The 16,147-nt window shown below is 38.3% G+C and overlaps 2 protein-coding genes across 2 annotated transcripts in view; both read right to left on the reverse strand.

The window, feature by feature from the left end:
- Nucleotides 1-16,147, reverse strand: part of SLC22A3 (solute carrier family 22 member 3) — a 662,601-nt gene that overhangs the window by 242,116 nt on the left and 404,338 nt on the right. The gene's annotated exons all lie outside the window — the stretch shown is intronic.
- The window catches only part of MEP1A (meprin A subunit alpha), a 61,880-nt gene that overhangs the window by 31,200 nt on the left and 14,533 nt on the right, over nt 1-16,147 (reverse strand). Inside the window, 2 exon segments of the mRNA XM_049764733.1 lie at nt 1-120; nt 13,825-14,046. The exon segment at nt 1-120 is cut by the window's left edge and continues 30 nt beyond it. Coding sequence (XP_049620690.1) covers nt 1-120; nt 13,825-14,046 — 342 coding nt within the window.

Consider the following 16,147-nt stretch of genomic DNA (forward strand, 5'->3'; position numbering starts at 1 on the left):
TTTGTCCTGGTAGAGTGCTATCCTTATGATCCCAGTCAGCATCATCTTTGGTGCCCTGAATCATCCCACAGATATTTGTCTTCTCAAAAGCACAGTGGTCCAAAAGGGTGTGAGTCGTGGCTGCAAATGATATATTAGTTACCCTGTTAAAACTGTAAGGCATTTTGCTTTAAGTACATAATGTCTTAGATGTTAAGGTTCTTAAGACCTCACTGTTTCAGTAAAGCAGGATCAGTCATGAGTCTGTTTTATTTTTATTTTAAACCATTTTATTGAGGTAATAAATAATAATAATTTGATAATAATAAATTGAGGTAATAATAGTGGGATTTACAATATTACTGATTTACTTTTTATGTATACATCATTCCAATATCACTCCCACCCTCAAAGGGCCCCTTCTTTCCACGAGTGTTCCAAAAGCTCCTACCTCATACATACTATCCAATGTCCCTATGTAAGCTCAGTTCTATATACAAAATCTTCAATACTGATGAATTTGATCTCTGTTATTCCCTACTGTCTTTCATTTTTATCCCATACATGAAAGAGACTTCTCTCTTTTTTAATTTTGGAGTTTGTAACACCTATACACATATAGATAACTACTTTATTATTTATTATAAAATATTTAATTCATTCTTATAATTCTACAAAATTGTAAATAAATAACACATTTATAAATAACTTCAAAAATTATATTTTACAATACAAATTTAAAAATTAATATTGTGAGTAATCCTGAGGTAGTGCATTTTAAAATTTATATCAATTAACTAAATCCTACGATTGTAAACTTTAGTAAGAGTGAGAAAATTGAGAAAGACTTTGGGAGGGCCGGGCGTGGCACTAGAGGTAAGGTGCCTGCCTTGCCTGCGCTAGCCTTGGACGGACCGTAGTTCGATCCCCCGGCATCCCATATGGTCCCCCAAGTCAGGAGGGACTTCTGAGCGCATAGCCAGGAGTAACCCCTGAGCATCACTGGGTGTGGCCCAAAAACAAAAAACAAAAAACAAAAAAAGACTTTGGGAATATCTGAATAGGACTTTAAAAGTATAAATGTGCAGGGCCGGTGAGGTGGCGCTAGAGGTAAGCTGTCTGCCTTGCAAGCGCTAGCCAAGGAAGGACCATGGTTCGATCCCCAGCGTCCCATCTGGTCCCCCCAAGCCAGGGGCAAGTTCTAAGCACTTAGCCAGAAGTACCCCTGAGCATCAAACGGGTGTGGTCCGAAAAACCAAAAAAAAAAAAAAAAAAAAAAGTATAACTGTGCTTCTTATGCTAAGTAAGAGAATACTAATTTTATGTTAGAAAATGCCTTCCCTGCGAACCCGGGAGGCACAGAATCGGCCTTGTAAGGCCCGTTCCCCCGCGGCTGCCAGGCCAAGCCCCTTCCCCAGGAACCACAAGCGCTGAGGAGAGTGGCTTGAGGGAAGACCTTCCTATGGGTGGGCACCTGGGAGGGCAACTTGAACAACCCGAATAGACAAGGGAGATAGGGCCAGCCGTCTGGCCCCTCAGGTGACCTAGAACAGTCCATCCCCTAGGGCCCTGGAGTGGACCAGGGACTCCCCAAGGACGAGTGTTCTGGGTTGGTTGGAAGGAACTCTTTCAACCGAGGCTTGGAGGGGGCAGAGCTCCATTGACTCTCGGAGAGAGGAGGGGGGATAGAGAACTAGGCTCAACAGCGCCAGCAACCATTGTGGCCAGGAGCGGAACTGCACCGCTGACTGAACTAAGGAGCAGAAAAGGGACAAGACCCACAGGGAAGGCTGACCCCTAGGCAGCAAAGGGGAGGAGAAAGAGCTAGGTTCAACAAGCTCACCCAACAGGCCCCTCTAGAACCACCTTCAGGAAGGGGAACAAGCAGGCTGAAAATAGAAGCCACAGCACTCCAAAACACACCATTAAATACAAAGAACCATGCACAAATCAAGGAGATCCCTAATAACGGGAGACACCATGACAAATCCTAGCAAGTTCCCAAGTCCACCAAATCGCACAGATCCAGGGGAAGAAGACTTAAAAACGGTAATGAGGAGGAAATGCAGGAATTACTAACAGTAATGAAAGAAACCCTAGCTACCGAATATAAGAAAACCATGGAAGAACGAATCAGCCAAATTAAAGAAGAAATGTCAAAGAACATGAGAGAGACCATACAAAAAGAAGTGAAGGACTTAAAAGACAAAGTAACAAGCCTTATGAGCAGAAACACAGAGTTGGAGAAGCATATAGAAGAACTCGAAGGAAAACTACAATGAAAAAAAGATCAAGAAACCAACAAAGAAATAAAAGGCAAAGCACTGGAAGGAAAAATCCAATATCTAATGAACAAAGACAAAAGGAACAATCTAAGAATTGTGGGTATACCAGAAGGGGAGGAAATAGGGAAGGGGGAAGAACAGGTAGTCAGGGAGATAATAACAGAGAACTTCCCCAGCCTCTGGAAAGACACTTCAGGACAAATCCAGGAAATCAAGAGGGTTCCTAATAAAATAGACCCTAATAAGCCAACACCAAGACACATAATAATCCAAATGGCAAAAAACAAAGAGAAAGAGGAACTCCTGAAAGCAATAAGGGAGAAAAAAAACCTCAAGTACAAAGGAAAGGACATAAGAATCAAACCGGATCTCCCATTTGAAATAATTCAAGCAAGAAGACAGTGGAATGACATATTTACACGACTGAATGAAAGAAATTTCCAACCCAGGGTCCAATACCCAGCAAAACTATCATTCATATGGGAGGGCAGAATAAAAACATTCTCAAACATGAACGAACTTGAACTATTTGTGCAAACCAAGCCGATCCTAAACAACTTACTCAGAGATGAATTACACAATACAAACCCCCGATTGTAACAACAACCACTCCACACAATACAACGGCACAACAGTCCTCTCTATCAATAATTTCCCTAAATGTGAATGGACTGAACTCTCCAATTAAAAGACACATAGTAGAGAACTGGGTTAGGAAAAATAAACCGGACTTCTGCTGTCTGCAAGAAACACACCTACAGTTACAGGATAAGCACAGGCTTAGAATAAAAGGATGGAAAGTAATTATTCAGGCCAATGGAAAACAAAAAAGAGCAGGGACAGCCATTCTTATATCAGACCAAATTGTATTCAACCTCAAGAAAGTGATCAGAGACAAAGAGGGTCACTACTTACTGATCAGGGGAACATTAGATCAAGAAACACTAACCCTGGTCAATATCTATGCACCTAATGTAGAGTCAGCAAAATATGTGAGGCAACTACTGGCAAACCTGGAGAAACATATGAAGGGAAATGTGATAATAGTAGGGGACCTCAATACTCCACTATCACCATTGGACAGATCCACCAAACAGAAAAATAGCAAAGAAATAAGAGTTCTAAATGAAAAATTAGAAGATTTAGGGCTAATAGATTTATATAGAGCCCTCCATCCCCAGAAAGCAGAATACACATTCTTCTCAAACCCACATGGAACCTTCTCCAGAATAGATCATGTCTTAGGATACAAAGCCAACCTATATAAGACCACAAAGGTAAGGATCATAAGAAGTGCCCTTTCAGATCACTATGCAACAGAGGTTAAAATTGATGTCAAGAAGAAGCAATGGAGAAAAACTAATACCTGGAGATTAAACAACATGCTGCTCAACAACAGCTGGATCAAAGAACAACTCAAGGAAGAAATAAAAAGATTCCTTGAGACAAATAACAATGAAGAGACAACATGTCAAAATTTATGGGACACAGCAAAAGCAGTAATTAGGGGGAAACTCATAGCAATACAGGCCTATGTCAAGAAACAGGAAAATAACAAAACCAACAGTTTAAAAGATCACCTCAAAGAACTGGAACAACAGCAACAGAGGAATCCAACCACAACCAGAAGGCAAGAAATAATAAAAACCAGAGCAGAAATAAACAACATAGAAACTAAGAAAACAATACAAAAAATCAATGAGACCAGGAGTTGGTTTTTCGAAAAAATAAACAGGATAGACAAACCATTGGCAAAACTCACCAAAAAAATGAGGGAAAACACCCAAATCAGTAGGATCACAAATGAAAGGGGAGAGATTACAACAGAACCCCAAGAAATACAACACATCATGAGATCATATTATGAACAACTATACTCAACTAGGTTAGAGAACCCAGTAGAAATTGACAGATTCTTCGACAAACACCCTCTGCCAAGACTGGAAAAGGAGGATCTAGAAAGACTAAACAGACCAATCACCTCAGAGGAAATTGAAGATGTAATTAAAAAACTCCCTAAGAACAAAAGCCCAGGCCCAGATGGATTTACAGGTGAATTCTATCAAACATTTCGAGAAGACTTACTACCACTTTTCCATAGGCTTTTCCAAACCATAGAAAAAACAGGAATCCTCCCCAACTCCTTTTATGAGGCTAATATCACACTCATTCCCAAAGAAGGCAAAGACACCACCAAAAAAGAAAACTACAGACCAATCTCACTAATGAACATAGATGCAAAGATACTTAACAAAATCTTAGCAAACCGAATCCAACACTTCATCAAAAAGATCATACATCACGACCAAGTGGGATTCATACCAGGAATGCAAGGTTGGTTCAACATACACAAATCAATCAATCTGATACATCACATCAACAACATGAAAGACAAAAACCACATGATCATATCAATCGATGCAGAGAAGGCGTTTGACAAAATCCAACATCCTTTCATGTTAAAGACACTCAGCAAAATAGGGTTAGAAGGAACTTTCCTCAAGATAGTTACAGCTATATATGAAAAGCCTACAGCCAACATTATACTTAATGGTGAGAAACTAGAAGCATTCCCACTAAGGTCAGGAACTAGACAAGGCTGTCCACTCTCTCCACTCTTATTCAATATAACCTTAGAAGTCCTAGCAATAGCAATCCGACAAGAGAAGGGAATCAAAGGAATTCAAATAGGGAAAGAGGAACACAAGCTATCTCTATTTGCCGACGATATGATGATATACATCGAAAACCCTAAAGAGTCCACAGTAAAACTCCTAGAAACAATCAGCCAATACAGCAAAGTGGCTGGATACAAAGTTAATACACAAAAGACAGTTGCGTTTCTATATACAAACAATGAAGTTGAGGAGAGAGAGATTAAAAATACAATTCCATTTAAGATAGTATCAAAAAATATCAAGTATCTAGGAATCAACCTTACAAGAGAAGTGAAAGACCTATACCAGGGAAACTTCAAAACGCTTCAGAAAGAAATTGAAGACGATCTAAAGAAATGGAAGAACATCCCATGCTCATGGATAGGTAGAATTAACATAGTCAAAATGACTATCCTACCCAAACTTCTATATAGATTTAATGCAATTCCTATCCAAATCCAGACACAATTCTTTAAAGAAATAGAACACTCAATCACAAAATTCATCTGGAACCATAAAAGAGCCAGGATAGCCAAACACATACTCAAAAACAAGAAGCTGAGTGGTATCTCATTACCTAATTTGAAACTATACTATAAAGCCATAGTAATCAAAACAGCATGGTACTGGAACAGAGACAGGACCTCAGACCAGTGGGTTCGAACAGATTTCCCAGACATAAACCCCCAGATATACAGCCAACTAATATTTGATAAAAGAGGCAAGAATCTGAAATGGAACAAAGAAAGCCTATTCAACAAATGGTGTTGGCACAACTGGAAAACCACATGTACGAAAGTGAAAATCAACCCATACCTCACTCCTTATACAAAAGTCAACTCAAAATGGATCAAAGACCTTGAAATCAGACCCGAATCTATAAAATTTATCGAGAATAAAATAGGGAGAACACTTGAAGACCTATATATCAAAAAGGTCTTCGAGAATGGAACACCAATGGCAAGAACCTTAGCAGCAAACATAAACAAATGGGACTACATCAAACTAAAAAGCTTCTGCATGGCGAAAGAAACCTTACTTTATGCAAGAAGACAGTTAACAGAATGGGAAAAAATTCACTAGACATATCAGATAAAGGGCTGATATCTAGAACTTACAAAGCACTCAGAAAACTGAGCCCATCAAAACCAAATAAAGCCATAAAAAAATGGGGAGAAGAAATGAATAGACACTTCTCTGAGGAAGACAGAAGGATGGCTAACAAACACATGAAAACATGCTCACCTTCACTCATCATCAGAGAGATCCAAATCAAGACAACAATGAGATACCACCTTACACCAGTGAGGATGGCTCACATCAAAAATACTGAGAACAATCTTTGTTGGCGGGGATGCGGTATGAAGGGAACTCTCATCCACTGCTGGTGGGAATGCCCCCTAGTCCAACATCTATGGAGAACAGTCTGGAGAGTGCTCAAAGAACTCAGAATTGAGCTCCCTTTTGACCCAGCAATTGCACTTCTAGGTATATACCCCCAAGGTGGAAGAACATTCATTCCAAAATACGTGTGCACCCCACTATTTATCGCAGCACTCAGTATAATAGCCAAATCTTGGAACCAACCGCGATGTCCAACAACAGATGAATGGATCATTAAGATGTGGTATCTATACACAATGGAATATTACATGGCAGTCAGAAACGATACAATCACAGATTTTGCAGCAACGTGGATGGACCTAGATCATGTTATGTTAAACGAAGTAAGTCAGAAGACAAAAGATAAACACAGAATGGTAGCACTATTCTGAAGCACATAGAACATACATCTTAATCACAACTAATACTTAACAATCAAATAACAGGGTCTAACAGGATAGAAACTCCAAACACTGTAATAGTCAACATATACATGGGAACAGTGCCCAAAACACATGAAAAACTAACAACACAAACTTTCGACTACACATTATACCACAAAGAAAACAGCAACACCAGAACAGCAGCATAGAGAGAACAGGTACGTAATCAACCTTTTACAACAATGGCTCATAATAATCCTGTAGAGATCGTATACAGGAACACAGGTAAAGAATACCAAGGCAAACCACTGACTCCAATGGAAACATCCCAAAAAACTACGTATTAATGCCTCTATCTTACTATATGTAAAATAACCTCTCAGCTTCTCTGTCCACAGGCGTTCTTGGATACAAAGGGCGGACAAGCTAAGATGGCAGCTCGGGACACCACACGAGATACCATACCTAGTTTGCACTACGAAATGGCCCCGAGAAAACTCTTTTTTTTTTTTTTTTTTTTGAGAAATCTCTTTAACATACACTTTATCTCTAGGTTTACCTTCTTTTAGGGTTTCAAGCACGTGACCAGTCAAACCACCGAAGCAGTAACAGCGACGAACAGACTCAAACTACATGCTCTATTCACTGAACACATTCAAGCAAACTAGCATTCCCTTGTTATTCTCTCCTCTCTTCTCACCACTTGCTTTTTGATTTTTTTCTCTTCTATTCTTTTCTTTACTTTCTATCTTTTCTCTTCTCCCTTTCTTTCTAATGTATTTTTCTCTTTTCTCCCTCCCTACCCCTTCCATACACCTTACCCTTTCCCCCCTCTGGAAATCCAACTATCCCTCCACCCCTCAATCCCATCCAGACCTCCCTCTATATTAAAACACTTCACCCTCAGTCCTTAATCTATTAGGCAACAAGATCGACCTCCTACCCCAACAAACCAGTACCCAGCACCCAAGAGAAGGGACACCCAGTCAAACCCACACCTCGTCCCGGACAAGAAAAGACAGCCAACTCCCCTGCTGACTCATGCTGCAAGGCCCTCCCTACCAACTCCCCCTAATGTGGACTGTTACTTGAATCCGGACCTAGGTCCAAAAGTATCCCCAATGCAAGAACTCTTCCAAGACCTCCCTGCCGCAAATTTTTACCAACCTGTAGAAGGTCAGGGGGTGGGGATAGGAAGATGCCTGAGAACCCACACATTACAATAAAAACCCAAAAGACAATGGGAAAAACTGTACTTCCAACATAGGCATAGGACCTGTAATACACCACCTCGTTACCTGCTCTCCCCCCAAATGTAAGGTAGTCTTTTGCACCACTTTGGCCCTTTAAAACCTTCGCGAACTCATTTTTCTTCTCTTCTTAAATTTATTTATTTATTTTTTTTAAATGTTGGTCCTACATATACATTTGCGAGCACATACATTTTTATTTATTTCTTCTCTCCTTTTTTTTTAATTTTTATTTTTATTTTTATCATTTTTGGGTATGTGACCTGTGTCTGTTATCCCCTCTGTCCACCCCCAGCTACACCGACAATATAATGAAGCACCACTTCCCCCTGCAAAGACACACTAAATAAAGGGGAAATCTTACATATATATATATATATATATATATAAAACAAAAAGAGCTCTTATCTACTAGAGATAGGAACTCATAGTTGTTTACAATACAGGGAAATCTCCTACCTTGAAAATATGTCATATGGAATCAGCTTAGACCTCAGGTGATTAGATACCATTCATCCAGCCTTGAAATCTGGATCCCAGACATAAAATCGGCACAGCTCTTCACAACAGCTACAGGAAACAAACTCCATCTGAGCCAGCCTTAATACTGCGGGGTCAACAACAAGGGCCAGCTCTAACATGATATCCTGACAATGAGGAAAATGCGAACAACTTGACCTGAGAGCAGATTAGCATACCTTACCAGCTAACGACAAGACAAAACCAGAAGACGCGGCACCATTTGGTAGGTCCAAAAGCCAAGATCGTGACTTACAGATGACTGGCTACTAGAACCACGACCAGACAGTATACACCTTGGGCCCAATATAAAAGCCCTAGTTCAGGGTTTGCACTATGACTTGCACAATAATCATAATCCCTAGTCCCAAAGGTCTGACAGAGACAACTACAACAGAATGGGGCTTCTGGAAGCACAAAGAAAGACACTATCCTAGGTGCCATCCTAGGTTCAGTGCAAAGACCAAGATCACCAACCACAGAAGATGGATTAAAACGACACTGAGGCAACAGAACCTCTAGAACCACAAAGACTGACTTCATCATAAGTCCCACCTCAGGATCTGTGCAGATACAGAGACCTCTACACGCAGAGCTCTGATTGTATCACCCTGGACAGAGCAGAAGTCTTCCACACACCAAAAAAAAAGAAAAACACCACCGGGAGAATAAATGATCCTGAGCAAAGTCTAGAGCTGATCCCATGACAATATACTCCAAGGACGGAGAAACCCCATATTTCTTAGGCCAAGTGAATTCCTTTCCGAATGACCCCAATATTTACTGTGCCAGGGCAGGAGGGGAAAAAACAAAAATACAAAAACCACAAAACCTTGGTTATTTCATATATACATATATTTTTCCCTTCATTTATTATTGTTATTATTATTTTTATATACCTATCTATTTTGGTCGATTTCTCTGTTTGGGTGTGACTACTGAAATCGTGGTCCCCAATTATACTTATTTTTTTTTCTCTTCTTTTCTCTTCTTTAGTTATGTGCTATGCCATGCTTCTTATTTCAAGACCATGGCGTGTTTTTGGTTTGTTTGTTTGGTTTTTGGTTGTTTGTTTTGTTTTGTTTTGCTTTGTTTTTCGTCTGTTTTTTTTTTTTTTTTTTTTTTTTTTTGTGGTGCTTATCGATATAGCTGGAGTCCCCACTGGATAATAGACTCTTTTTTTTGGTACTGGTGAAGTGTTTCAACTTCTTTCTCTCCTTCATCTCCCAAATCGATGATGAGAGCCTCTAGAAGGATTCCATCCATTTTTGGAGTATTAGACTCTTACCCCAGTTTATTTATCTTCTCTTTTTCAGGCAAAATCATGCAACTTGAATTAGCTAGTCCTGCCTACAGTTAGAGGGGGAGATAAGGGAGGCATCAAGACCAAACAGGGGCAAGACTACTAAGTAGTGGGTTGGATACAGAGGGGACCACATATTCTAGCCACCCTGGGGGTGAGGGAAGAGGAAATGGGAGGTAGGACAAAAACGGAGGTGTAGGGAGGACAAATTGGTGATGGGAATCCCCCCTGATTTCATGTAAATATGTACCTAAAATGTTATTGCCAACAATATGTAAGACACTATGATCAAAATAAAAATTATATATATTAAAAAAATATCAGTAGTAAAATTCAAAAAAAAAAGAAAATATTATATTACAAATTCTATTAAGTGTATGTATTAATAAGTTAAATATTGTAAAATACCACCTGATAAGATAGCAGAGCCTTCACTATAAATACATATTAATGCATTATTGCAAATATGTAAGATCTCTTAGTCAGGTAGGAATAAACAAACCATTCTTATACAGGGCAATTGTAAATGTCTTGAGTTAATTCTATACATAACACAAGTGCTGAGAGAAATTCGTCTTGCCTATTAAAGGAACGCCTTTAACTCTTATGTAACTCTGGTTCCAAGACTGTGAATATCTCAAGCTGTTGTCTATCTCTAAAACTCTGTATCATTCCGTAGCCAAAAACGATTTAGCTGTTCTTGGTGATGAGTCCATGCCATTGAGTTTTTGGAGTTTTTGTTCTACAACCCTTCAGTCTCTTCTGGTTTATAGAGTCTCATTTGATAGATCTGCTATTAATCTTATGGTATGTATTTTGTTTCCTTTGATTAAACATCCTCACAGTTATGTCACTAATGTCATTCTCTGAAGACTTCTGAGTTGGTTGGTTTGGTTGAACCTTCTGTATTATTGTTTAATCTCATTAAACTTGTGGATTTTTACACATCATCTCCATTGAGCCTGATATACTCCTGCTCTGCTGAGGGTGAATTTTAAAGTTCTCCCTCCTGGTGCTCTCCAAGAGTTAAGTTAGAATTGCTCCTTTCCTTTCCTACCTATCTTAATCCAATGGTAATTATAATTGTGAACAGTGTGAAATTTGATGAGTATTTGTCAGATTCAAGATCTGTTATTTTAGGAGATGCACAGCTGGAATCAATAAAAATTAATTTTTGTGGAACCATAGAGTGGATAGAGCAGTGGCTTTGCATATGGCTGACCCAGTTTCAATTCCCAGCTCCCCTTATGGTTCCCTGAGCCTTGAAAGCAGTGATCCTTGAACAAAGAGTCAAGAGCACTATGGATGTGACCCAAAATCAAAAACCAAAATAAATAAAATGAAACATTTAGTTTTCTTGTTATTTTCTTCCAACTACTAGCCTCTAAATAATAGAATTTTCCAATATAAATATATCCCTTTCTACCTCACAGTCAAGTGGCTAAAAAGAGACATTATCATAAATTACCATGTAAATGACAAAAACTTCCATAATTCAAAAATAAGTTTCCTATGATACTGAACGTTGTGCTTAATAGGTTTTCTGTAACCATATGTTAAATAAAATATAAAAATGTGTCTTCAAAGACTAGTGGGATTAGCTAAGAAAACATCTTATTCCAGAGCTCAAGGAACAACAGACTTTGGTAATGAGTTTTTCAGGTTAAAAAATTTTTTTAATTCATCATCTTTCGAACTTTATATAACAAGTCACTCTTTAAAAAGAAACTAAGGGAGAGGCAGGGGCTGCACCCAGAAGATTCCACATGCCAGTTCTTATGTTTCTCTTCAGCTGGTATGTTGGGGGCTCTGGGCAGGGCAGCTAGCCGTAGGCCCCCTGGGCTGACCACTTAGTTTAGGGGCCTGAGATCCCCCCATGCCAGACTGGTCTTTAGGGCCCTATGCATACTGGACCCCATTCAGGAGTTCTTTTCTTCCTAGTATTCATTTTCAAAAGCGAGCAGGCTTAAATGCGCCTGCACGACATACTTTTTAACAACACCCAAAAATATTCTTAATTCTCGACTGTTTCTAGAAAAAAATGGAATTCCTTAGATTTGAAGGATAATATTCAAATAGGTCTCTAAAATCAGTGTATATGTAGACGTGACTTCCTATACAGTGGTCCTCTCTGACTGCCAAGCCTAATCCATAAACAATTCATCTATGCAGTGTATATAGCCCCTCTAATATATTTCCCCTCCTCCACACAAGAGCCCCTTCTACTCCCTCATCTCCCAATCCGGATTCATTATCTTTCCCTTAATTAACCTTCTTTACCCTCAGTTCTTTAATTTGTTAGGCACCAAGACCTACCTCTTGCCCCAACAGATTCTGCCCTTTCGCACACCCCTACAAAGCTCATTATTACTCCTTAACTCTATCACTCCCAACCATCAGTACCCCACATTTACCCTTTTTAACTTCAGCGCTACACAGTTCTAATCACACATCAAAGTCGTGCATTGGATTTAACAACCCCTAACTGTTTCAAAAGACATAAAATGGACACCTATGTCTTTTGAATATTTATGTGTATTTTCTTTAACAGCTATAACTCTTTCTAAATATTCTTTTACCGTGACAATTCTACCCACTTTTTATATTGTCTTCTCTTTGTGAGCTGTTCAATAAGGAATTTTGGTGGAAGAGTCCCTCAGTTTAATGCTTATGATTGAACCATGTCAGGAGGTTGTTGGACTTGTTCTTATGGCCCCCATATGCGCCGATAACGCCACGTGGCATTGTTCCTTGTTTGCATAGGCACATTAAAATGGGAAAATACCATACATACAAATAAGTTCTTATCTAATAGAGATTGGAACACACAAATCTCGTAGTGCAATGGGACCTTACACCCTGAACATTGATATAATGACCTGGCACAGGCCTCAGAAGAATGGGCATCCTCCATTTACCCCTGAACCAGGGAAACTATCTAAGAAACATCCAAGGTTTTTTATAACAATACCTGGAAGCAATCCTCTACCAGGGAAGACCTTACCACAGCTCTGACATCGACCTGCTCAAAAGAGACTTCCCTTAATACTAAGAAAACTTGACAACAACAACGACCTGCTTACAGGACAGGGTTCTCTGCATTGCCCTTTAATTGTGAGATGAAATGAGAGGACGCTCTGCACCATCCTGACTGCAATATAGGATATGCAGATTCCAGGATCTTTAATACAGAAACATGATACCAACAACAGAGACTGTGTGAAAAATAAAAGTATATTGGCACTACAGACAATGACCTGGATTGGACAAACTAGTTTGCCTGGAGCCTAGAGTTTGTCTTATGCGAGGAAACTTAAGGGTTAGGGTCTCCTTGTATTTATTATGCCAAGGCTTTTCCTTTCCATGTCTCTCATATTTTGGCGAACAATAATTACCACTCTAACACCGTTTTTACTGTGCTCCTTTGACTCTAATCCTTAAGAACAACAACCCAGTTAAACTTTTGAGGTTAACTTAAACTAATATGCATGTGCATGGAAATGTAAAAAGTACTTTGCCTTCAATGTTTAATGAGTTACATAAGTTTTATGTCTTTAGATTGCTTTGTGTGCTGCTGAGAAATATTATGTACTACAATCTGGGGACTTGAGGGACAAAGTAATTGTAATGGGTTCTGTTTTATTTTTCTTAGTGTTCTTTGGATGAAAGTTCAAAGTTATCAGCAATGGGACTACTGATAATTCTGTTTATGGGTGATTGTCCTTCCACTGTAACTTTACCTTGTCCTCTTTCTTTGCATCTTTGTTCTCATAATTAAAAAGAAAAAATTAATTAAAAAAAGAAAATAAAGAAACTAAGGAAGTTTGACAGTTACAGTTATACATTGGTCCTATATGTGGACTTTACAAAACACAACCACATAATCTATTTTCATAGACATTCAGTGAGGTAAGTGTTATAATTGGTTCCTAGAGATAGCTAAATCAATGATACCTAGTTTTTCAATTTGCCTTAGCAAAAAACAGAAAAGAATACAAAAAATAAATGGGAAAACTTAGAGAACAGGAGACTCTTTTGCTTACTGCTCAAACCCAGGGTACTCACTGCAATTATACATTCGATTTAGGCGCTCCAAGTCAATGGGACTGAAATCCAGGCGCTGCCCTATGATGGCATCAAACTCAGGGATCTTGGCTGTGATAGTAGGGGCACTTTCATTCTTGTTAAATGAGAAAGGTGCATAGTGCATCAAAGACTCATAGTCATAGGGTGTATTGAGGTCTGTGATCATGTTGTCATCATAGGTATTAAAGTTGTGCTGGTAACCTGTCAGAAGAAAATCCACAGTTGCTATTCATTCTTACCATTTTCTCTATCCTACTTTATTTGAAAGATACTCAAACAAAACCCCATAGTCCAAATATAATTACACAAATGTACAAATGTCTATATGAAAGTAAAATTATACTTCACTATCAGTAGGATATATTTAAAATTTTAATTAGTAAAACGTATGTAAAGTAAATATTATTGGTTAAGTATAATATGATATAAATACATTATATAAAAGTAACAAATTATCACAATAAAGATAGTGCAAGTTATATTGAATTTATCCGTATTTACATATTTTCAATGATTAGATTTATTGTTACATCAAAGTTTCATTCCATATGTGTTTCCATTCTATATCTATGTAAATGCAAAAGGTTTACAGAAAGAGAAGATAAAATACAAAGTGAAAGCACATATTATAACTTGTAGGAAAATGAGCTTTGAATTCTGAAAAAAATGATCATTGGTATATCTCAATAATTGTCAAGATTCTCAGCTCTAAAGAGCTGTACCTGACTAACTCTTCCAGAGAGCTACAACATAGAAATCTTAGAGCTAGAGGAAAAGGTAAGCTAAATGTCAAAGTTACATGGGTGAAGGAGGCTGTTCTTTTCTTTTCTTTTCTTTTCTTTTCTTTTTTTTTTTTTTTTTTTTTTTGGTTTTTCGGGCCACACCCATTTGATGCTCAGGGGTTACTCCTGGCTAAGCGCTCAGAAATTGCCCCTGGCTTGGGAGGACCATATGGGATGCCGGGGGATCGGAGGATCGAACCAAGGTCCTTCCTTGGCTAGCACTTACCTCTAGCACCACCTCGCCGGCCCCTAGGTGTTCTTTTCAATAACTGAAACCAACTACAAACATATTTGTAATCATGTTGCTTAAATATATTATTAAATTAAAAAAAGGGTTGCCTATAAATCAAGGTTTGCTTTGATCTGCTCCAAAATTTCTTCAAGGATATAAAAACAAAATATGAATCAGATTAGTTTTCTTATCGAGGATACAAAGAAAACCATTTTAGAGATGACTTCAAATGAAATAAACTACAATGAGAAATGCTAAAATAAAATTAAAAAGTTTTTAAATTTCCTACCATTCCCCCTTCCAGGAAGTTACTGTTTCAGTTACAGTAATGGGAAGTTCACAGATAGTTTATTTAGTTCTATTTTTAGGAATGGATGGGGGAAATTATATGAGAATACTCATAACTCTCTCAGTTAAATTTCTTATGTTCTGTGCTAGTGCTTGCTGTTGCTATTAAGGAGAAAGAAGAGCATCATTATTCAAGGATGATGCAGGTACACTTAGGAATAAAGAGCAATCTTAAAGATCAAGAGGGTGCTGGAGTTTATCTTCAAGGGCTTCTGGGAAAGGCAAGCAACTCATTTATGCAAAGCAGTATTTTAACCATAAAATAAAAATATTAATGCTTCATCTTCTCAATACACAAAGATTTTATGGAGACTTAATGAATAGACATCAAAGTATTTTCAAAGGAAGAATAGAACTGAAAAATAAATGACCCAAATAATAAGAGGAAATTTTACTTCTTCCAGGGCATTTGTCATAGAATGTCATTTATGTGAAAAAAGGAATGTCAAAGTGATACAATTATTAATACTTGAGTTTGCAATTTCCTGGCGATTGTTTTCCCCTAAATTTTACTTATAAAAATTTTTCAATTGAGGGGGCCAGAGAGATAACACAGCGGTGTTTGCCTTGCAAGCAGCGATCCAGAACCTAAGGTGATTGGTTCTAATCCGGCGTCCTATATGGTCCCCTGCGCCTGCCAGGAGCGATTTCTGAGCAGATAGCCAGGAGTAACCCCTGAGCATAGCCGGGTGTGGCCCAAAAACCAAAAAAAAACAAAACAACTTTCGATTGAGAATCTATTAATTCTATTCTCCATTTCAACAATGTAATCATGACTATCCTTAGCATAGAGAGATGACTAGAAATTGCCCTTAAAAACTTTAAAACACTTTCAAAAATTAATAATAATTCTGGTTATTCTTGATGTAACTTACAGGCTTTTTTGGTTTGTCTGTTTTCTATTTGGGGGCCACACCCATGGATATTCAGGGATTATTCC

This window comes from Suncus etruscus, chromosome 18 (assembly GCF_024139225.1).
Source record: "Suncus etruscus isolate mSunEtr1 chromosome 18, mSunEtr1.pri.cur, whole genome shotgun sequence".
In the NCBI taxonomy this organism is placed as follows: domain Eukaryota; kingdom Metazoa; phylum Chordata; class Mammalia; order Eulipotyphla; family Soricidae; genus Suncus; species Suncus etruscus.